At 32.5% G+C, this 22,281-nt stretch overlaps 3 protein-coding genes across 4 annotated transcripts; all 3 read right to left on the bottom strand.

Annotated features, from left to right (window-relative positions):
* Positions 1-1,029: 1,029 nt before the first annotated feature.
* Positions 1,030-5,087, bottom strand: LOC125060009 (inositol oxygenase-like). Its single transcript, XM_047664755.1, has 7 exons — positions 4,956-5,087; positions 4,226-4,400; positions 2,768-2,976; positions 2,129-2,265; positions 1,703-1,837; positions 1,474-1,569; positions 1,030-1,198 (listed from the first exon to the last, which is right to left on the bottom strand). Exons 1-7 carry the CDS (start codon positions 4,971-4,973, stop codon positions 1,090-1,092), a joined length of 879 nt encoding a protein of 292 aa, XP_047520711.1. The 5' UTR covers positions 4,974-5,087; the 3' UTR covers positions 1,030-1,089.
* A 793-nt stretch (positions 5,088-5,880) lies between these two features.
* Positions 5,881-10,442, bottom strand: LOC125058746 (inositol oxygenase-like). The gene is made up of 7 exons (XM_047662898.1): positions 10,322-10,442; positions 9,822-9,999; positions 9,416-9,624; positions 8,485-8,621; positions 7,646-7,780; positions 7,346-7,441; positions 5,881-6,053 (listed from the first exon to the last, which is right to left on the bottom strand). Exons 1-7 carry the CDS (start codon positions 10,328-10,330, stop codon positions 5,945-5,947), a joined length of 873 nt encoding a protein of 290 aa, XP_047518854.1. The 5' UTR covers positions 10,331-10,442; the 3' UTR covers positions 5,881-5,944.
* Positions 10,443-11,368: 926 nt separating this feature from the next.
* On the bottom strand, positions 11,369-22,163 carry LOC125058734 (protein suppressor of white apricot). 2 transcript variants are annotated; one of them, XM_047662883.1, is made up of 15 exons: positions 21,840-21,940; positions 21,644-21,749; positions 21,073-21,242; positions 20,835-20,995; positions 20,159-20,375; positions 19,942-20,006; positions 19,218-19,431; positions 17,779-17,952; positions 16,817-17,074; positions 15,715-16,455; positions 14,964-15,094; positions 14,239-14,329; positions 13,952-13,997; positions 13,338-13,373; positions 11,369-12,530 (listed from the first exon to the last, which is right to left on the bottom strand). In XM_047662883.1, the coding sequence occupies exons 3-15, from the start codon at positions 21,080-21,082 to the stop codon at positions 12,239-12,241; spliced, it is 2,436 nt and encodes an 811-aa protein (XP_047518839.1). In that variant the 5' UTR covers positions 21,083-21,242; positions 21,644-21,749; positions 21,840-21,940; the 3' UTR covers positions 11,369-12,238. The 2 variants fall into 2 exon arrangements, with proteins under 2 accessions (XP_047518839.1, XP_047518831.1); XM_047662875.1 differs by lacking the exon at positions 21,644-21,749 and having other exon boundaries at positions 21,840-22,163.
* Between the last annotated feature and the right edge of the window lie 118 nt (positions 22,164-22,281).

The raw sequence follows: 22,281 nt of genomic DNA, 5'->3' as shown, positions 1-22,281 counted from the left end.
TAAATTATTTACGTAGTTCGTCTTCATATTAAAATTACATGTTTTATTATAAATACAAATTTTTGACACAAAAATGGTTTTAGAATCTTACATGAATATAAAATTGTTTAATCTATGGTCTATTCATTATTTACCATAAGAGTGCCATTTAAAAGGGATTAAATTTCTGTTGTTGTATGGCAAAATGGTGATCTCCCATAAAGAACGCGTACATTTTGTGTCAAAACATTGTAATATAATAGTATATTATATTAATCTTGAAACTAGCAAGGAACAATTGGCTGCAAATTTGCGAAATCAGTGTCTTAAAGTATTTAGATTAAGACAGAACTTGTGTTATGTGCGGCTATTGATATATGGTGTTAACCGAAGTCGGGGTAATAAAGTTAGGTCGTAGAATTTGTTTATATTCGGGTTAATTATACCTGTAGTTGGTATACGCAAGTACGTAAAAAAATGTAATGTTTTCAAGTAATGCCCTTAAAAATAATGCTTCAATATTTAAGAATTTCGTTTAATTCGAATATGTCTTGTTTCCTCTGAATTCGGTTAATATCTTAGTGATATTATTTAAGTTCGCATTATGACTGGTTGTTGAAGCTATAGATTATATATTTTCTGATATTTTGTATTCTGTAAATATAGCTTAAATAAAGTTCCTGATTTATCGAATATCGTTTTTTAATTATAAAAATAAAACCAGATATGTTAAAAAAAATATTGTATATTATTAAATTGATATAAACTAGATTAAGTATTTAAATAAAAATGTCAATCAAAGACAATACTAGATTAAGTATGAAATGCCACTCTTATGATTGTTAAATTACATTTTTAAGGCACTTTTTGCCGCGCACTTTGTGGAGTCAGCTGTTCGTCAAGGTAATTTCCAACTAATTTGACTTAGGTTCCTCCAAGAAGAGTGTACACTTTACGACAGTATCACTTAACATAAGGTAAGCGTCCTGCCCGTTAGCCACCTGTTCTATACCTTTTTAATTATATGAATAAAATGAAATAACCTATAAATAAAGCTTAAGAATATTTATTTACAATAAAAATTACGTTTTCTTTTACTTTCAACTGTTTTCACCACTCCAACACTCCGGGTATGTACTTATCAATAAGACCCTCGTAGTAAGGCCATAAGGCATCGATGTCGGGTACCACTGTGCTCTTTGTGTATAAGTCGTATTGGCTGAAAGGAAATAGGATGAATTTAGAGATTATTTAAATTCTACTTTACATTTTATTTATTTAGTCAATTGTATTCACTATAGAAATTGCGTGGTCCAAATATTTATCCTCAAAGAATTTCCGTAAATCCTAACCAATTGATCAAGTTTTTTTTTTTTGAGTAAGTTGATGCACAGAGCATTATAACATACAACTTACTGCAAAGTCTATTATCTATAGCTACAAAAGCTTCAATTAACCGATAGAACAAATGAGCAAAGTTATGAATATACTTACTTGAATTTGATAACGGCTTCCTTTATTTTCTCATCTTCCCTTTTTGTGAGGTGTGCGTAATCACCGCCTGCATGCCATGGGTAGAATGAATGATATCTGGAATATTAAAAATAATTTCTCGATATTTTAAATCTTGTGGAGAAAATAACGAGTTATTCTTAAAAAAGTTATGATTCTTAAATTATAACTCGTAGAGACGAATTTACTTTTTTAAATCATTATACAGTACCGTATCATCCATAGTCCTTCGACGGGAAACTTCGCTCTATTGTGAACCAGTACACGATACAAATACTCATCGTGGCCCCAAGATATCATGAGATTTTCAATGCCACGATTTGGTTGGTACATTCCGTGGAGAGTGCTGTGAAAATATCAATCTCAAAATATCGATCTAGTATCTATTTAATCAAATTAAATTTTGTTGCGTATTCGTAATAGTAAGAAAAAATATATTTAATACTTTTTCATAGCATCAAACTAAGGTCAAAGGCCAGATAAAAGTTCACAAATTCTGTATGTTTTTAGATATATTAAAAACGCATCCTTCAAATTTGGTTGTATACTGAATATCAGGGCTTAAGTAACATTGGCCTTTCGCCTAATTCCAAATAACCAGGGTTGCAGCTAATAGTTTTAATTAAGCAAAACCTACTTATAATTATTGTTATAGGTGTCAGGGTTGTCCTTGAAGCTGTCATCTCCATAAACAATATTCTTGCCCCATTTGCATCCCACAGCGAACGTGTCTCCTACAACACACCATTGTGGCTCATCATAGAATGCCATAACCTAGAACAACGTAACATTAATTTTATAATTGAAAAGTGACACGAGAGTAACAAAATCTGATTCGCATATAATATACGTCTTACATTATTTGGTAGAACTTTGAATTACGTATTACATTATGACACAATTATTATTTATTACCTATAATATTATCTCATAAATACATCATCACATTTTTAAACAACATTATAAAATAATACAAGTTATAGTTAGTTGTGCTCTGTATGTTAATAACGTATATATAGTTTCCCCCTTATATATCAACATGGAGCAGGAACTATACAGATAAAATTATCGTATAATTATTTAATACGTCAAATAGGTTGTGCTATTAATGATACGGCTTTCTACGATAATCCTATTTTGTTAATAGCGAATTCCAATACATTAAGCAATTGATGAGACGAAGTTTTCGATAAAATCATTAGTTAAGAACATCCACGTTTTGTTATATTTAAATATTCTAAAGAACCAAACATTTTTATGCAATTTAGACGGTTACCTTGCCAACATCATGTATCAATCCAATAAGATGGAACCAGTCGTCATTTGGATGGTCCTCCCGTATCCTCTCTGCTGTTTGGAACGCGTGTACAATGTTGGGCAGGTCTAAATCGGGATCCGATTCGTCAACCAATTCGTTCATTTTGTATAGCGCCTCCTTCATTGAAGCTTTGAAGTGGTTAAACTTTAACCATTTGTCCATTTTAGCTGGAAACATTACGTTATAAGTAATTAATAAATTATAATTAATCAATAGCCTAACACACGCTGTCGATTTTTGGATCTAAGGTATGCCGGTTTCCTCGCGATGTTTTCCTTTATCGTACGCTGATGCTACTAGGCCAAAACTGCTATCCTACTAATATTATTATATACCCAATACCCATGGTATATGACTATGTCTTATGTAAGCCATCATAGCCAAAATAGAGAACCATAACTACAATAAAAGTTGATAATTTATTTCTAATGTACATTTGGTAGTAATAAATTGATTCCTAAATGAAAATATGTAGATACCTTTATCTCTTCTGGTATTTAAAGAAAAGAAAATATGTCTTTCATGCTACATCATTTAGACATATTTTAATCCTGCGCAGATGAAGTCGCGGGCACCACCTATTAAGAAATATAATAGAAACAACTCCTAAGAATATAAAATTAATAACGCAACTGTACCTATCTAACTAAGCAGTGAGAAAACCCACATACTCGTAGAATTTTTAGTGCTCGTGTTATATTTCTTGTTCAACTGTCTATATACATATATTATATAACGTCTGGAACGATTTAGCTAATTATGATCTTGAATTATTTCTACTAGTTTAAGGAAGGTTTAAACGATGGGAAAAATAAATACCTATATATAAGTAAAGAAAAATACTACGGTAATTGACCTTATAAAAAACGTTCCTAGCTGGGAAATGTTTGATGTATTTTATTTTTTTAGAAATAAATATTAAAATAGCTGTTTGAGGTCCGGTCTCTGCTCTGTTTTTAAAATTTTCTATTAAGATCTGACACAAATATATTATGTAAGTGATACGAAGTTCACCGGGTCACCTAGTATTTTAATAAATTATTTTAACTATTAGTGATCCATTTAAAGGAAACAATTTTTTACCGGATTGCAGTTATGTATTGGTGTATTATAAATTTACAATTATTTTACATATTTTTAAATTTAACCGACATTTCGCGTTCTTTACAGCGTGCTTTTTAAATTGTTTCCTTTAAATGTGTAAAAGTTATGTCAATAAAAGACAATACTATAGTATAATAATATATAAGTGATCAGTTCTTTTGTAATTTTCTTATAACCGGCACTCAGTAAAAAAATCCACAGTCATTGTTTCTTTACTCAAAGAAATATTACATAAGTTCAAACAATAACAAACAACAATAATAGCAACATTAACAGTCCAATTTAAATAACTTCTATTTAAAATCTGCTTACATTGCACGAAGTCCACGGTCATATTTGTATGCATTGTGTAATAGGTCCTGCGCACGCGCTCCCGTATTGGATCATTGTCGTCGATGGTATAATCGCGGAAATTTGCAACTGGCTTGTCTTCGTACACTGTCTCCGGCCGCAGGAGAAGTGACGGGTCTATCATACCCAGTGTCTCCTGTAAATATTAATGGTTTAGAAGATTTTTTTGTCAATAAACAGTTTGGCGGCAATTAATCCTATATAGAATTCATTATTAAAATATATTTTTTTATATTACATACATCTAAAATAAGCAAGTTTTATAAAGTATACAGAAATGTATTTTTGTAGGTTTTTATATTTTGAAGATTCCCATATGCGTATCCTTTGCATTATTTTTGAAGTTATACATTACACTTTACTATATTCTGTTCTATATTATATAGTGGTGCTATGTTGAGTGAACCCTATTTTTTTTTGTTGTTGTTGAGTTTAAATACATTGAAAAAAAAACTACTATAAAATGCTCAGATAGTTTAACATCAATTATTAAGTATTTTTACCTTCGTTTTGTATTTATGGAAAAATAAAATACAAAGCATATCCACTTAATTAAAAAAATTACAATATATTCCACTTTAAACGATTATTTACACACAATTATCAAACCTATAATAATGCCTGTAACGAATTTAATCGTAATATATTAAAAGTTATACAACATGCATAAAAATTTAGTAAAAATACTCACTTTAAGTCTGTCCTTCATGGCTTCTTGGAGTCAAAATCACGACTGATGTTCTTTCCTGAGGAGCAGCACTTTAAATGTCGTCAGACATTATCTTTGGGTCAAACATTGCTATTATAATGTTATCATATTTAGATAATTATGGCGAATAGCAAAATTTCCAAACCCATTATGGTTTATTGTTACTTTCATATTTTATTGTCTACGAAGCTTGCTCTTTTAAAACATAACAAAAGATGTACACTACTTTATCAATGATACAAGTAATCTTAACTTTGTCTCATTTATTTTCTATTGTTACTTGAGGAATGCGAATCTGTGTTGTGGTACAGTTAAACTTTTTTTTTTATCGGACCTTTATTAAGCTATCTTAAAAGGTCAGGGTTACCGCAAATAATAAAACGTAATAACGATGTACATAATAACATTATTACGTGAATTGAGATAAAATTATTAAGATATGATATTGAATACCCTATAGAGTACCAACGAATTTACTCGTATAAAGCGTCATAATTACTCATGTTTGCAATAAAACTCTTTTCGTGCTCTTTCTTTCTTTATTATGTTCTTGTACAAAAAGTATTTTTTCATCATATACTACCTCTATTATAACTCTTTACTTAATTTCTTTAAAGAAATTGTAATTACATAATAATCCTTTGATAACTATGTAATTGTTTTATTTAATGAACGCCTTCCTAATGTGTATTACATTAGGAAGATGTTATTAATTCTATTTAATAGAAAAATAGTCATTATATAATTAAAAAAATATATATAGGAATTAATTAACAACAATCATTAAAAAATATAAATCAGTAATTTTGGGTATAGAAAGTAATTACAAGAAAAATGTTAAAATATTTTATTCGAAATTATTTTTAATAGTATTACAGTGATGGTACTTTTATTTAAATATTTTCTTAAACTAACAATAAAAACTATATATTTCTTTGTATTCCCACATTGAATACCTACTAGTAATATTTCTACCATTCGCAAACACCTGGAATATATTTCTCAATCAGTTTCTCGTAGTACGGCCACAATGCTTCGATGTCTGGTATCTTTTCACTTTTTGTGTAGAGGTCGTATTTACTAAAATAAAAATTAACGTTATTATTCAACTCGTAAACGCAACATTACTATTACAGCATTAACATTTTGTTTAAAAAAGCTGGCGGTGTTTGAATAGTTTGGAAGAGCACGTAAAGTAGTTTGTGCTAATTTCCTGATACTCCGGTCGCGGAAAACATTCGTCCCATCCCAATTCAAGTGTATCTACTACGCACACACTATGTAGTATCGTCCCAGGCCCAATAGGACTTGGCCACAATGACCTTGAGAGATTATAATCATAGCCAGATTTATAAGTATGGAAGTGTTTTTGGTCGTATATTGTACTAGAACGTGTTGCCACATTAACTCCGACGACTTCATATCAACCTTGCGATTCTGTAACTCTAAACCATAAACTACAAACTCCCTCCTCATCAGAATGCCGAAATGCGCCGCGCCGCTGCGAAAACCGCTGTGAGAGTTCGAAAAGTGAGATACAGAATCGCAAGGCAGACATCTAAAATCAAAGAAGTACGACTATTTAATCATATTTTACGTTTTACGCTTGTCCTTTGATCCTATTGTATCAATTTCGATGTCCAAATAAAGCTTTGAAAAAAGGAATATTGTACAATTAATAATGACAACCTTGATTGTAATGGGACAGAAATAGCATCAATTGAACGCGTGCCACTGATTTAATGTTTTGTAATTTGTGCCTAAAGACGGAAATAGTGTTTCAGTGCAGTCATGTGTTCTTCCAGTGCCTATTTTCAAAAGCAAATTCATTTATTTTGATCTTCAAAACAAGTTCTAACTTCTAGTATTGCTTCGAGATATCTATTTAAAATCATTTATTATTTAACAATAAAAATGCTTTATTTTGAGTCGTTTTAAATGATTTTTTTAGGACAGTGTTGGCCTAGTGGCTTCAGCGTGCGACTCTCATCCCTGAGGTCGTAGGTTCGATCCCCGGCTGTGCACCAATGGACTTTCTTTCTATGTGCGCATTTAACATTCGCTCGAACAGTGAAGGAAAAAATCGTGAGGAAACCGACATGTCTTAGACACAAAACGTCGACGGCGTGTGTCAGGCACTGGAGGCTGATCACCTACTTGCCTATTAGATTTAAAATTGATCAGAATTATAAAAGATTGAAACAGATTCAGAAATCTGAGGCCAAGACCTAAAGAGGTTGTAGCGCAACTGATTTTTTAACATGATTTTAAACTGTACGACGTAAATAAGTTTCTTAAAAAAATATAGTTACAGTCTATAGGTACATAAAACATAAACAGCCTAAACATAGACATTTTCTTTAAAAACTTACTTGAATTCAGTGACGTATTTTAATGTCTCCTCGTCCTTTTCGTTAGTAAGCTGACGGTATTCTCCACCGGAGTGCCATGGGTAAAAAGAGTGGTACCTAATAAACGTTTAAATTATTAACCTCACTTAAGTCTATAGGATAGCTCCAAAACCTCGTAACTCTCGTATTCATAGCAATTTCGTTAATTCATATGATTTAAGTTAAAGAAACGCTTGCATTGGCACTCTATAACCGAGAACTCCAATGATCTAACGACGAATTTCGATGTAGCGGTGATGTACCAAGTTTAGAATAATATACCTGATCATAACCAATCCTTTTTCAGGCAGCGTACTCTTGTTATGTTTAAGAAATTGATACAGATATTCATCGTGACTCCATGATATCATCAGATTGTCCAGACCACAGTGAGGTTTGTACATACCGTGTGGAGTACTGGAAATAAAATAACGCATTAGACACACTATAAGAAGGAACCGGTTATATTTGGTTTACATTGCGAATAGCCGATGCTTCGTTGCATTAATAATAACATTTTGCTTAACAATATTCACTTATTTACATACAAAAAGCTATAAACCAAACATGGTTGTAAGGGTTAAGTGTTACGTGTTACGAGTAGTCTTTTCGCTCCTGGTTCAGGGGACATTTCTAACTATAGATCAATATTTATTTATATGGACGGCTCATTGGTCTAGTGGTTGAACCCTGACTACGAATCCATGGGTCCCGGGTTCGATCCCCGGCTGACACAAACATCGATGTGATGAGAATTTGGTGTTGTGCTTAGGTCTTGGGTGTTTAAATATGTATTTATATGTCTATCTTTCTATTATATGTAGGTATATCCGTTGCCTAGTACCCATAACACAAGCTTCACCAGCATAGCATGGGACTAGGTCAATTGGTGTGAATTGTCTAATCAAAAAAAAATTATATTATTTTAGTATAATATAGGTACTCGTACGTATCTTTACCAGCATTACATAGCACCTGAAGAAAGAGTTTTATTTACTTTCGCGTAGTCATTCCATTGACTTCAAAAGCACCTTCGACTCGATAAACTACTTATAACTTGAGCGTGCAGAAATGTCATATCCGCTTATAACTTTACATTAATTCCTTCTTTGGGTACTTACTTGTACTTAGGATTGTAGGTATCGGGATTATCTTTGAAGCTTTCTGGGCCGTAGACGATGGCATTAGCCCACTTACAACCCACGGCGAACGTGTCTCCTACTACACACCATTGCGGTTCGCCATACAGCGCCATCACCTAACATAAAGTAACCTTCTGTAGGCATAATTTAATAACGAAAACAATGTACAAAACATTCGTATGAATCTAATTAAGGTAAGATTCAGAGCTGACACTTTACGTACGTCAAAAAACGTTTATGACATATAGGTCGGTTATCGAAAGCTGGCGCGTTCACAGAACTCACACTAATGCAATTTCACTATACAGTATGTTTAAAAATATGACTTTTTTGCCAAGCTATATATTTTAGTCTACTCTGGTTTTAGTAAGGTTGGGTGGGTTGTAAATAAATAAAAATGTGTCAAATACATATAAATATTATGTGCATACGTGATACGACGGTGGATCCCAAAGTTGTAAGCCCGACCAAGAATGTAAAAGAGTAGTTTGTGTAAATAATTTTTCATTTTTCGACATAAGCTCCATCTAGCTCAACACACTTCACTTTTACTTCACTAACTATTCTTTCAATACTCCTCTTAGAAACCCCAGTCGCATCTGATGTCAAATTAAATATAACATTTTTTCATTAAACTGTTTTTATTAAGATGCTTAAAATAATTAAAAACATTGTGCACCATTTTACGAGATTGCCCTGGTAATGTTTAAAAAAAAGATCAACATGTACAGTAAAGATCAACATTTTAGTTTGACATCACGTCTCGCGCTTATTCACAGACACTACACAAGCACAAAGTGTAAATGTGTTGAAGCCGCCAGCTTTAGATAACATACCTATACTTTGCATTAGGTTTCGACTCTGACATCCGTGATCTCTACATTCCCTCTACTCTCTTTTTCACATTTACCTTTCCCAAGTCATGTATCAGGCCAATAAGATGGAACCAGTCATCATTAGGATGATCCTGTCGTATTCTCTCGGCAGTCTGGAACGCGTGTACTATGTTGGGAAGGTCCAGATCGGGATCAGACTCGTCCACCACCTCGTTGAGGCGGATGAGAGCCTCTTTTACGGTCGCCTTGAAGTGGTTGAATTTTAACCATTTCTCGCGTTTTTCTGGTACAAAATATTTTTGAATATGTCAGAACTCTTTTCATTATTCAAAGGACATGAAGACATTTTCTATAATGATACTTTAGTGATATTGACCTAGCACCTTCATACTGCATGCTCAGAGATCAAAAACAAAATATAAATTAACTAAAGATCTATAGAATAATACTATTTATATAAAAATATGTGTAAAATAAAACCTTTAGCGAGATCGACGGTCATTTTGGTGTGCATCTCGTAGTATGTTCTGCGCACGCGCTCCTTAATAGGATCCGTGTCATCAATGGTATAGTCACGGTATGCCTGGATTGGCTTGTCGTTAAATGTTGGTTCCGGTCTCAACAACTGAGACGGATCAATCATAACTACGGGTCCCTTCTATAAAAAACATTTGGTTGTTTTTGTACGAAATTAACTAAATTCACCTAAGCAATTTTATTATTATAAAAAAAACAGATAATATCTCTTCTCTCTATCTCTCTCAGATATTATCTCTTTAGAGATATTTAATTTATTTACCAATAAGTTTAGGTAGTTAAACTAAACTAAATTAAACAAAAAAGATTAGTGTAATAAAAAACTTCTTTTAAAATCGGTATCTACTCTAATTAGGAAGACTATAAAGTCTTTTTAAGGTTCCAGCTATAAACCAGTTTAAAAAATATATTTTAAACATGTTATAACGAACAGGTGTACTTACGTCGGTCATTTTCTTATGTCGTGTTCTTTAACGAGTCTTAACTCGCCAATAAATAAGACGCCATCTCGTTACATTTATATACCACACTCGTGTGATATCTATTGACATAGCATTAATTTTATTTCAAAGATTATCTTAATACCTTTCGGCACTAGTGTTATAAACAAGGGTAAGCATACGCGAACCTAGGAATATTCTAGAAATTATTCATGTGAGAAAATCCTATATATCCTATATTTATAATCCAATCTTGAATATATTTAAACTCTTGCAAAAACAGGCAACCAAGGAAATTGACGCTCCAAGGTCGATTTCAGTAAATTAATTGAAATTTAATCATCTGACGTAGTCTAAATAATTAATTTACTTATTATCGTCTAAATAAAAAGGCACAGTAAAATAGGTAGTTAGGAATTGAGAATCTCCTTTTAAAATTATAAACCGGTTTAACACGTGGTATCTATTAAACTATTTATTTTTCAATTGTCCCCGTTGCGATAACTGCTAAGCTCTTTAGAAACCGTTTGTATATGGCGATGTTCTGAAACTTACAGAAATCCATATAAGAGAAGTTTTTATATTATATTTATTTAGTTTCGTATACCATAGTCCATTTTCCAAATTAAAATTCTTTGTAATGATGTTTTTTACTGCAGAAGGTAATCTAAAAATGCTGCTCAATACCGTCTTCACCATAACACACGCAGGCACACACGGGGCCCGTGCCCAGGGCCTCCATTTTCCGGGGGCCCCGAAGGACCGACAATTTCTCTCACGCATTTATTCTCAAAACATTTCTGACGGGGACATTACACTTTTTTCACAAATCAGTAATCTTATCAGAAGGTATATACTACGCCATTGTAGTATATACTGTACTAATTAATATGGATATAATAGAATACTCAACAGAAATCTCGAAAGAAACCGTTATCGTAATCGTAACCAAAAAACCAGCAGCATTCTAATATCATTAATGACATACCTAATATATCATACTGTATTTGATGACCTATAATAAATGGTCATACTTAGTAATTTTTTAAAATTATAATTAGCTTTTTTTTTACTTTCCAAAAGGGCCCCAAATTCTTGTGTGTCCAATGGCCCCAGCCTAGTTTAAGAGGGCCCTGATGCTGCCTGTCGAATTCAGATGGCAAGGTGTCCATGACCGCGAACTATTACAAAGTCGTAGCTATACTCGTGTCAAGATAACTCCATTATCCAATTGATAAATTGCAATAGACTTTTGGATAAACACAAAAGGATAATACTGGATTATAAGATTTACGGATCACACTTTAATCTAATATCTTATCTATGGCAAATATATTCTATAGAATTCAAGTTTACCGCTAGGCTAATTTAAACATGGTTTTATCTAAAATTTCAGCACCGAATTCTATGAATTATTCATTTAAATGTGGCGTCCATGAAAATATTTTTGTGTAAGAAACTAGTATCTGTTTTATATGTTCAAATAGTTTATTAATATGTTCTTTTCTAATTAAAACACAAGTCCATAAACATTCGTACAATTTGTACAGACATTCACATACAGCCGTATAGTAGTATAGACTACACAGATAAAAATTATTACTGACAATAAAAATCTAGATATAGAATATAATCTTTATTATTTAAGGTTGTAATTTATTATTTATATAATAGTAAATCAAATAAGTTAAATTATATTATAAAATAAAATATAATTTACATCTCTGATTAACAAAATAACCCTTGAAACTGTTATAAATATGGTATTTTAATTTCATAGAACATGCTCAATTTATTTATATTTATATCAACACATTTGAGTTCTAATGTTTATTCATCAGTTCATATTTCACCAGGTTGCATAAAAAATAATAAATTTCTATAATTAGAATTATTTTAATACATATAATAAATCTTAATCTATTCACTAACATCAGATTCAGAGTCCTCTTCACTGTCACTCGACCACTCTCCCTCACTGTACTCTCTGTCCCTTTTCTTTTTGACCACTTTATCTTCCGACTCTTTCACATCAACACTTAACTCCAACTCTTTCGTAGGAGAGGCGTTTCTTAGCTCCTTCAATGTGTTTGTAAGGTCTATATTGATCGGTTGGTCTTCGTCCAAATCGGACTCATGCTGTCTTTCTTTTACCTTTCTCTTACCCTTTGAAGAATGCTTTTTCTCTTTTTTGCGCCGGCGTTTCTTGGTACTGAAAGGAAATAATATACTGATGCAGGTTACATATTTAAAGTTAAATAGGAACGTCTATAGAAAAGTCAACAATAGTAGAAATTACGAATGGTAGTTGATTCATCGTTGGAATAGAATGTCTGTTGTAAATACTACAAATTGCTTTAAAAATCGATGCATTAGAATTAATAATAATACAATTTATTCATAACAAAATATCGTCATGATCGTAGAACAATGTCGGATTTGAAAATAATCCAAAATCCACTTTTTATCATATTTGGATACTACATTGACTAAATATTACGGCTACATTAAAAAAAAATCCATGTGTTTTAAATTTCGTAAGTCAGTCGGTAAAGTGACGGATTTGATAGAAACATGTGATTTTTCTAGAAAACTGTGTAATTTGATGTTATTATTTTTTTTCAAAACAAACCCTTTTGATTGCTAGTATGCCATTTTCATAATAACAGAATATTAATTAAAATAGGTCTGACATAAACTTAACCTTAATGTTGAATTTAATTAAACAAAAAATCGTGTAAGAGTATGAGTGAGTGTATGAGTATGTGAATGGGTGTGAGTGCGTGAGAGTGTATTTGAGTGTCGAGAAATGTTATAAGCGTGTCTGGGTTAGTTTTTGCACAGTCATGCCAAGACATGCAGTAAGGTTTCTGTAGTATCGAAATCGAAATCGGCTAGCAATTAGCTAATTGTCAGCTAACATACTTGAGGGAACTATGAACAATTAAATTTCATGTTAAGAATACTGAACAAGTTAACAAATTTTATTGCTTTTAATAACAAAATAAAACATACGCACCCATCATAATCCGATTCGTCCTCATCCGATGATTTGCTGAAAAGTTATTTACATTTATTATGTAATTCAATATACTCATGTAAAATAGTGAATACGAATATCGATCCCGACGTATTTGTATGCAATTTCGATATAGACTTGCGGTATTTAAGCTTATTACTGAGATTGGGATCGCTATTGAAAGATTTAGGGCTCTGCATACAGATTTCGAGATCAATTTTGAGAAAATTATATATGTTACATTGTGTGCATTGCGCATAATAAATAATGCGGTAAAGACATATTCAGTTTAACACTGAATTTTCTTTTCTATTAAATTAGGTATCATATTATATATCCACATAAATCATATCGTTTTGCTAGACTAAGGTGTCTCTGAGAAATTTCAGAAGAACATGCACTTTTTCATTTGAATTATGCCATTAAACTTTGTAAATATTTTTTTAAATTTCTATATCGTAAAAGTATTCTTAAAGTTAAAAAATAACATTACAAGAATGCTTTTTCTGAGTGAGAGTGAGTAGTACTTTTAATACCGGAGATAACAATTTTACTCAAAAGAAACATATTTGCTATATTTTGTGATGTTAAAAATACCAATAAAGAATATATACCTGCTCTTTTTTCTTTTTCTTCTATTGCGATCCTCATCATCGTTATCTGAAAGAAAATAAAATTAAAGTCATTTTAGACGTAGTTGCATGAATCATTCACAGAAATCGAAACTTGCATTGACGAGAGTCAAATAATGTAAATAAAAAAAAACATGATAAAATCGTCTAAGAAAGCATAGGTCCTACACTACTATAATAAATCAAATTAATATACTTTATGAATAAAGGCTGTTGTCATAAAATACAAATTTAGTAAATAATATATAAAAGCGATAAATCGACCTAACCATATTTCTCTCGCCTCCTTCTCTTCTCTCTTCTACGCCGTTTATCTGCTTCCTCTGCCTTCTTTTTTCTTATTGATTCCAATGTGTCAACCTGCACAAGTGAATATTATTTAGAAGTAAAAAATAGTTTCAATAAATAATAATCAATTCCACTAAGGGTCTTTCAAGAAAATAGTGTACCATTTCTTAAAAGGCAGGCAACGCACTTGCGAACCGGGGCGGTATCACTTAACATCAGATGAGCCTCCTGTTACTCAAAAAAAATCTAGAGGTAGGGGAGAGATAGGGGATAGGGGAGGTCTTATCGGTGTCTGTGGATAGACCTTTGTATGAAAATGACAGTGGACTAAGGCTTGATTTCAACAGTTAATTATTTTAACAGATTTTAACTTACGCCAGTTTTTTAAATAATTAAAAAAACTGTTTGTTATGTTTTAAACACACACATGCATATTTTAATGTTATTTGTACGGTTTTATTTACTTTGTTTGGTTTACATTGATTATCAAATATGAGGGAAAACTCGGTAAAATGGAACGACAAGCATTTCATCCGTCGCCAAAAATGGATTGTCTTCGTAGGGTTTGGTTATTGGGTTGCAGATAGGAGATCGATCGACTGTCACGCTCCGATCTCAGATTGTTTTCACTCTGTGGATTGATTATTGGGTTCGAGCGTTGTACTGTAGGCAACAGTCGTTAAAACCCAAAACAATATATACATACCATAGCACTAGCCAGCGAAGTAGTGGGAAGGGCAGCAGCAGCTGGATCGACTCCAACTTTCTTAAGAAATTCCGCCGCGCGACGTCTTCTTTCCAGTTGTTTGGTTTTATCGCCCTCTGACTCTAATTCACCTAAAAATTTATAAAAATACATTTAAAAAAATATTTCCTGTTTGAATACCACTATCAATATTTTTCGATTTCTGAAATTTATAGTTTCTGACTATAGATAGGATTTTTAAAATCTTTAAATAATAAACATAGCATTGTTCTTCTTTATATCAAACTAATTATTGCCTGTTAATTAGTTAGTATAATTATAATATATAATACAAACGGAACCCACCGTCATTGTCATGTACGTCTTAAATACAAAATTTTAAAACATACAAAAAAATCATCTACTTGTAAATCTGAACCATTATCGATCCACTTGAACACACACAGAAAATATGAAAATCGATGCAGGAGTTTACGAGGAGTTTAATTACAAACACACGCACAAGATATATATATAATAACAGGAATATAACATTTATACAGGCCTATGACAAGGTAACACCAGGGAAAATGATTTAAAAAGAAATTAAGGAACTTCGTTAGTAGAAAAGTACGGTCGATAAGAGAAAATTTATTCAGTAGTTAATATAAAAACAACATCAAATACGTTATTATTATGAGCAAAATAAATGCCAGACCAGAAGCAAGTAAATGGCATTAGATAAAAAATATTTTCATATTTTTTTACTTACCTTTGCCATCAGACAAATCACCAGTCAAATCAATCATATCATCAGAATTGTCTTCCAAAGTTATAATCTCCGAGTCCACTTTCTCATTACTACGTTTCCGTCTCTTTCTATGCCTTTCATTGTCTCTTTTTATTTCCTTTTCTTCTCTGTATCTCACCTCACTGTCACGATCTCTTCTTTCAGTATCTCTGTCCCTCCTCTCTTTTTCCCTAGCTTCCCGGTCTCTTCTATCTTCATCGTGTCTGTCGCTATCGTCTCGTCTATAATCTTTTTCTCTTCTCCTCTCGTCTTTCCGATAATCTCTGCTTTCAGGTTTTAATCTCTTCTTTTTATCCCTTTTTCTTGTTTCTCCTGTATCTTCTTTAACTTCCTGTTCAGGCGTTTTTTCTTTAGCTGTCTCTACAACAATTGGTTGCGGTAATATTTCTGGGAATATTTCAACTGGTTGTGATTTTATTTCAGTTGGTGGTGTTGGAACTTGTGGTTCAACTCGTTTAATTGGTAATTGTTCGATAGCTCTAACTTGAGGAAGACTGTTTGCTTGAACACTTTCCATTTTGTACACAATTACAGGTGGCATATTTGGTGTTGGTATTTGTGGAATGTTAGTTTCCTTGCTTTCTGGAATATTTTGTGAATCGGTTTTCTCGTCATCTTCTGAACTGGACTCATAAGGAAGAGCCGGTTTAGGTAGAATCGGGTCTGGTTCTTTGTGTTTCTTTATTGAGAAGGAAACAGGTGCTGTAATTAACATTTTAATCATCATATTGGATATTTAAAATGATTATTTAAAAACAAATAAGTGGGTCCGAACTTATCATTTTTTACTAGCAATAAAGGTGATATATTTTTAGCTTTCCTAGGAAGACCACAGTAAGATACATTTTTTGGCTTTCTTAAAACATTTTGTATCTGAATGTTCGAGCCTAATTAATCTCTACCAAATAAGTCAAATTATATTATTTTAAGTACAGTACTGCTATCTTTTTCTCAAAATGTATATATATGCTGTGAAGAACTGTAATTAAAAACTGGTACAATAAGACTGATTTAGTTTTTATTAATAGTAAATTTGTACTAAAGATGTTTAAAAAAAATTAACCTTTCTGCTTCTTCTTTGGTTTCCCATGAATAACCCCCCTCTTCTCTTGCATAAGTTGCAAATAAAATGTATGAAAGACATGTCCAGGATCCAGGAAGGTAAACCGCGGATCATTCTTAGCACGCACGATGTCAGCAAACTCGTCGCCATTTCGCGCCACATAGGCCGCCATTTTGTCAATGACGACGACGACATCATCCGGCGGCATTACTATTGGCTGCTTGTCTTTACTGTCACAGGACGATGAGTCATCGAAATCTACATAGAGAATAGTAGGTACTTTATCTATAATATAAAAATGAATCGCAAAATGTGATGGTAAGCGCATAACTCATCAACGCCTGGACCAATTTGGCCAATTCTTTTTTAATAATTTTCCTTGAAGTACGAGGATGGTTCTTACGGAGAGAAAAATTTAAAAAAATTGTGAAAAAGTCTAAAAACAACACTTTTCTATATTCCCATACAAAATATTAGTAATAATACTTAAAAGTCAATTTGAACTTTAATACCATATCATAAAGTTCAAGTGTGGAGGGGTTCCGGGAAGGTAAATTTTTATTTTTTGACATAATGTCTTTGTTGTCTTATCAACTTTATTTTTATTATCCTACTAGCTAGACCGGTGTCCCGAATAGCAGAATAAGTATTTAAAAAATTAAAAAATCGACTGTTAGGCGGTACGATGTTCGCCAGGCCAGCTAGTTTAGTATAAAAGTAGTTTTTTTTTTCATTAAAAATGAAAAAAGAAAGCAATTAGCCAATTTGTTTGTATAGTTTTATATATTGTTAGCATATGCTGTGCACTAGTTTAGCTATATCAACAGATTTTAAAGTATAATAATTTTTTTATTAAATATAATATAACCAACACAACAACAATAATAATTGGGTCATATATTTAACACTTTACATGAATTCCTGAGTATATGTGGAAAATAATACTTTAAAAAATTAAAGACCTGATTCTTCACTATCGCTGTCCGAATTGTAATGTCTCATGAGACTGAGGCCAGTGGACTTGGCTGGGACGATAGGTGCCGCCACCGCTTCTTGAGATTGAGCTTGCGCCTGCGCCTGTACCTGCGCCATGTATTGGTGGTAGTATGCTGCGTACTGTTGGTAGGCTAGCGTCGCTGTCAAGAATTATATTTAATGAAAGAAATATCTAGTTATATAAATAAGAAATAATGTTTAACAAGTAAGTTCTAATTTAAAGCTCTGTTCATAGATAAACATATGATACACTATGTTTATGGATTGTGGACTCAGTTTCTGCACTTAGACGCTCAATAGGTCCGTTGTACGTAAAGTCCTGGCTAACTAAGCCAGCCTAACTCCTCCCAAAAGCACAGAAGCTTCCTGGACACTTCGCAGGCTTCACGGAGCGACTTCACTGTTCTTTTTTTTTATGATTGGACAATTCACACTAATTGACTTAGTCCCATGCTAAGCTGGTGAAGCTTGTGTTATGGATATACATACATATTATAGATAGATAGACATATAAATACATATTTAAACACCCAAGACCTAAGCACAACACCAAATGCTCATCACATCGATGTTTGTCTCAGCCGGGGATCGAACCCGGGACCCATGGATTCGCAGTCAGGGGTACTAACCACTAGACCAATGAGTCGTCAATGTTCCGAGGATTTCTTTCCAGGACTACGTGGGTTTTATGAATTGTATCATACACTATACATGACATGGCCTGCAACACCTGGACAAGGGACGCTCAGAACCGACACAGATGGCAAAATATGGAGGCCTTTACCCATAAACGGGTACCCAACTAAATAAACAGTTATTTAATATAATACTAACAATAAATTAAGAAAACTAAATACTAACACAGCTAAAGTAATGTTATTTAAGGTTGGCAATCATTGATATATAAAAAACCCAAGATGCACAATCAATGTCCTACCGACCACGGTCGGTCGTATTATTTTATTATTAAGTACGTATACACTGCGTTGTAATAACAACTTTAAGAAATTCGCGTAAGGTTGATTTTGCAATAATATATGCTTGTAACATATACTGTTATAGACATACTGTTATAGAAAATGACAGAAATAGTGTTTCGGGACACTTTCGAGCGTTACTTTTATTCGAGACTGTGCATCTTGGGTTTTTTATATATCAATGTTGGCAATAAAAGGCATTTGAATTTGAATCATACACTAATAGAACTTATGAATATGCTAGAATACCGTGCATGCTATTCTAGATAAACTTAAAACAACTAATATGAAAGGCTGAAGCTGTTACAAATTGGCTGTTATGCAAGTCAGATGAGTAAGCACTACATATGACACTCAGAGAAATAAAAAGTTTAGCATTTTAAGAAAAAGACAGAGGTGTCTCTTACTTTTGTACTGTATACACATACCTTGATTATTTTGATTATACATAACTGGAGCTTTTGAGATTTCAGCATTTCCCCGAGGCGGGAGTGGCTCTGTCCCCGGAGGAGCAACTTCTCCAGGTGCTAATTCTGGGGCATATTGTTCATCTAAGGTGGTCTCACCCCTCATTTTCGATATAAGCATAGTGTAATCACAATCTGCTGACGGCTTGTATTGAATGCTTGGTATGGAGGGTGCCTGGAATGGTAAAACATGAGTTCAAAAGTACTTTCACTATTATAACTAGGGTATATCAATGTTAAATTACAAATATCAGCCCTCCAATAAGCATTGGATAGTTATAATTGATATTTTGGATAGTTATAATTTAAGAAGTAAAATTCTAACATAGTATGTTAGAGTCAAGTTGTATATATTTTTTTTTTTTAAAGACAATTCACACCAATTGTCCTAGTCCCATGCTAAACTGGTGAAGCTTGTGTTATGGGTACTAGGCAATGGATATACATACATAGACATATAAATACATATTTAAACAACCGAGACCTAAGCACAACACCAAATGCTCATCACATCGATGTTCGTCTCAGCCGGGGATTGAACCCGGGACCCATGGATTCGCAGTCAGGGGTACTAACCACTAGACCAAAGAGTCGTCAATATCTTTATCAATATTCCATACATTTCAATATCTGTCTCATAAATTGACTAGAATGTTATTAGCCTTGTGTACAAAAAGCCACTCACCAATTCAATTATAGTTGATGCCAGACTGGGGTGCAAATACTCATCATGCATTTCCATTTGTTTTTCTATAATATAAACAATAATTATATTAAAAATGTTAATTTTTAGAAACATTCATATATTACATTAGAAATTCATGATTAAAGCCTACTTCCTCATTGAAAACACAAGTTAGTAACAAATACTATTAACATTTTTATAATGAAAATTTAAATACCTTCAACAGGTTCTTGTTTCTTTTCAGGCCACTTTCCACTTTTACACAAACTAATAAGTGTTGTGTAATATGAATGTAATGTAGAATCTTTATTAAGAAATTTGAACTGTGGATTGTCCCCTTGTTTTGCCTTGATCAATATTTCCATTTGAACACCTTGCGTTGCTATAAAATTTGCTGTCTTCTCTATTATTGCATTCTGTTTCTGCGTCTCTGGCTGAAATTATATACAACTTAGGTAAGATTACATTTTAATAAAACTGTATATTTATAATATTTAACAATAACATTGTAGTTGGCTACCTTTATGGATTAGTAATCGGTAATGAACAATACAAAACATTAAACAATTATTATAAAGAAGCATAAATTAAAAATAATAACACAGAAATATGTCCACTATTTCTTAAACTCTAAACTACACTAACAAGTAAGATTGTAATAAGAAAATATCAAATTTAATTACAATTATGATACATAATTTATATAAAGTAACCCAATGTAGAATATATTATGTATAATAGGTATAACCAAGAAGCTATAATAAATTTTATGAGGTTTTAAATAATATTTAGAAATTATCTTATAATTATAATTCTGCCAAGTTACTTTACTTTCCAACATACGATGGCAAGGCAAAAAAGATACTACAAACTTAATATGTGGTTATGCTCACCAAAACAATGTCTATTGGTAGTAATAATTTTAATTCTTCAGGTGGAATAAATGGTTCTTCAATTTCCACTGTTTCAGGTTCTGTATTTTGTTTCTGCTGACTCTCATAGTTAAAGCCCACTTGTCCATAACCAGCTGCATGTAGGCGTTTTAATTCTTCCTCTTTTAAAAAATAATAACATGAATTTTCATAAAAATTATTACAAAAATTATATTTAAAATTAATGAGTAATAATTACCTTTGTACATTTCCTCTTCATCTTCATCAGTATGCAGAGCCCTATAGCGTTCTTCATCACAAAGCTGTTCCACGTCAAGCTCAGTCCTGGTGAGTTCAACTCTCCAGTCATATCCCCCAGGAGGGGCCTCAAGGGGAGTCAGGTCATGTAGGGCTCCTCGTGCATCATACCTGTCAATGTATTTTCTCTTAGACTACACCATGTGTTGTTATGAATTCGAAGGCTTGTTTATGTCTAAAATTTATAAAATTGTTTCTTATCAAATAGTTATCAATATTGACCTAATGCCTTAATTCAGATTACAGGCAGCTTCAATATCAATTGTCGTTTTAATAAATAACAGAGAAATTAAATAACAATATGAATAGAGAATCAATAAAGGTTAAGACATTTCAGTTGGTCTAGTGTAATTAAAAACAAACTTAAACACAGTACTATTCTCTGTATTCCTCCGGTACTTACAATTACAAATTTTCCTTAATACTATCATGATATTACATGAGAGAACACACTTGACTTTGTAATTTTGTGCAGAATACATACGCAATCAACCTTTTCAGTGTATACATACCACAAGGTGAAGTCACCATAACTATTGCGAAGCCGACACCGACCAAGTAGACTCGTCTTGATGTCGACACCATCACTTCTAATGTTTTCTGCGAAATACTTATGGTCTTCGGAAAAATTAATATTGTTCTGATAATTAATAATTTATAACTCTTTAGTGCACATTTAGCAGTCTTATAGAAAAAAACGTATCGAACCTGTCGATTTTCAAAGATTCATCCCCCATCCATGGTATGAGATGTTTTCCTTGATCAATATGCAGGGCTTTTTCATCGTCCCGAAACAATTTGCACGAATAACCGAACACGAATAGCTCTTCTTTCTTCTCCTTGAAATCACTTCTTCGAAGAATACCAGTTTCACTACCAGTCCATTTCAAAGACATTTTAATAAATTAATTCAAAAGAACATGCAAATTAGTTTGGAACAAATCTTTAATGCTTAGAAGTATTACGATATCAGTAACAAAGCTAACACCTCTACGGTCTACCTCTAGGCTCTAGTCTCTACCTCATTTTCAAGAATTTCAAGTGTTTTTTTTTTAATTTCAAGTAATTCTCACAAGTCACAGACTCACGGACCTACAGACCAAGGACCTGACAGTTGTAAAGCATAGATTATGATTACTACACTTTAGAA

The sequence above is a fragment of the Pieris napi genome, chromosome 2 (genome assembly GCF_905475465.1).
Source record: "Pieris napi chromosome 2, ilPieNapi1.2, whole genome shotgun sequence".
In the NCBI taxonomy this organism is placed as follows: Eukaryota; Metazoa; Arthropoda; class Insecta; order Lepidoptera; family Pieridae; genus Pieris; species Pieris napi.
Note: the sequence above shows the minus strand (reverse complement) of the source record. Positions and strands in the feature narration are given on the sequence as shown.

Bases quoted from the DNA above. Each gene is read 5' to 3' on its own strand.
- LOC125058734 (XM_047662875.1), bottom strand. From the start codon at position 22,027: ATGTCTTTGAAATGGACTGGTAGTGAAACTGGTATTCTTCGAAGAAGT. The intron at 20,376-20,834 runs GTGAGCATAACC...ATATAATTTCAG, and splicing joins TACCAATAGACATTGTTTTG to CCAGAGACGCAGAAACAGAA. The intron at 19,432-19,941 runs GTGAGTGGCTTT...TTACCATTCCAG, and splicing joins CATCAACTATAATTGAATTG to GCACCCTCCATACCAAGCAT.
- LOC125060009 (XM_047664755.1), bottom strand. The intron at 1,838-2,128 runs GTAGGTTTTGCT...ATATTTTCACAG, and splicing joins ACCTATAACAATAATTATAA to CACTCTCCACGGAATGTACC. The intron at 1,570-1,702 runs GTACTGTATAAT...TTAATATTCCAG, and splicing joins GAAGGACTATGGATGATACG to ATATCATTCATTCTACCCAT.
- LOC125058746 (XM_047662898.1), bottom strand. The intron at 7,781-8,484 runs GTAAGTACCCAA...TTTTATTTCCAG, and splicing joins ACCTACAATCCTAAGTACAA to TACTCCACACGGTATGTACA. The intron at 7,442-7,645 runs GTATATTATTCT...AACGTTTATTAG, and splicing joins AAAGGATTGGTTATGATCAG to GTACCACTCTTTTTACCCAT.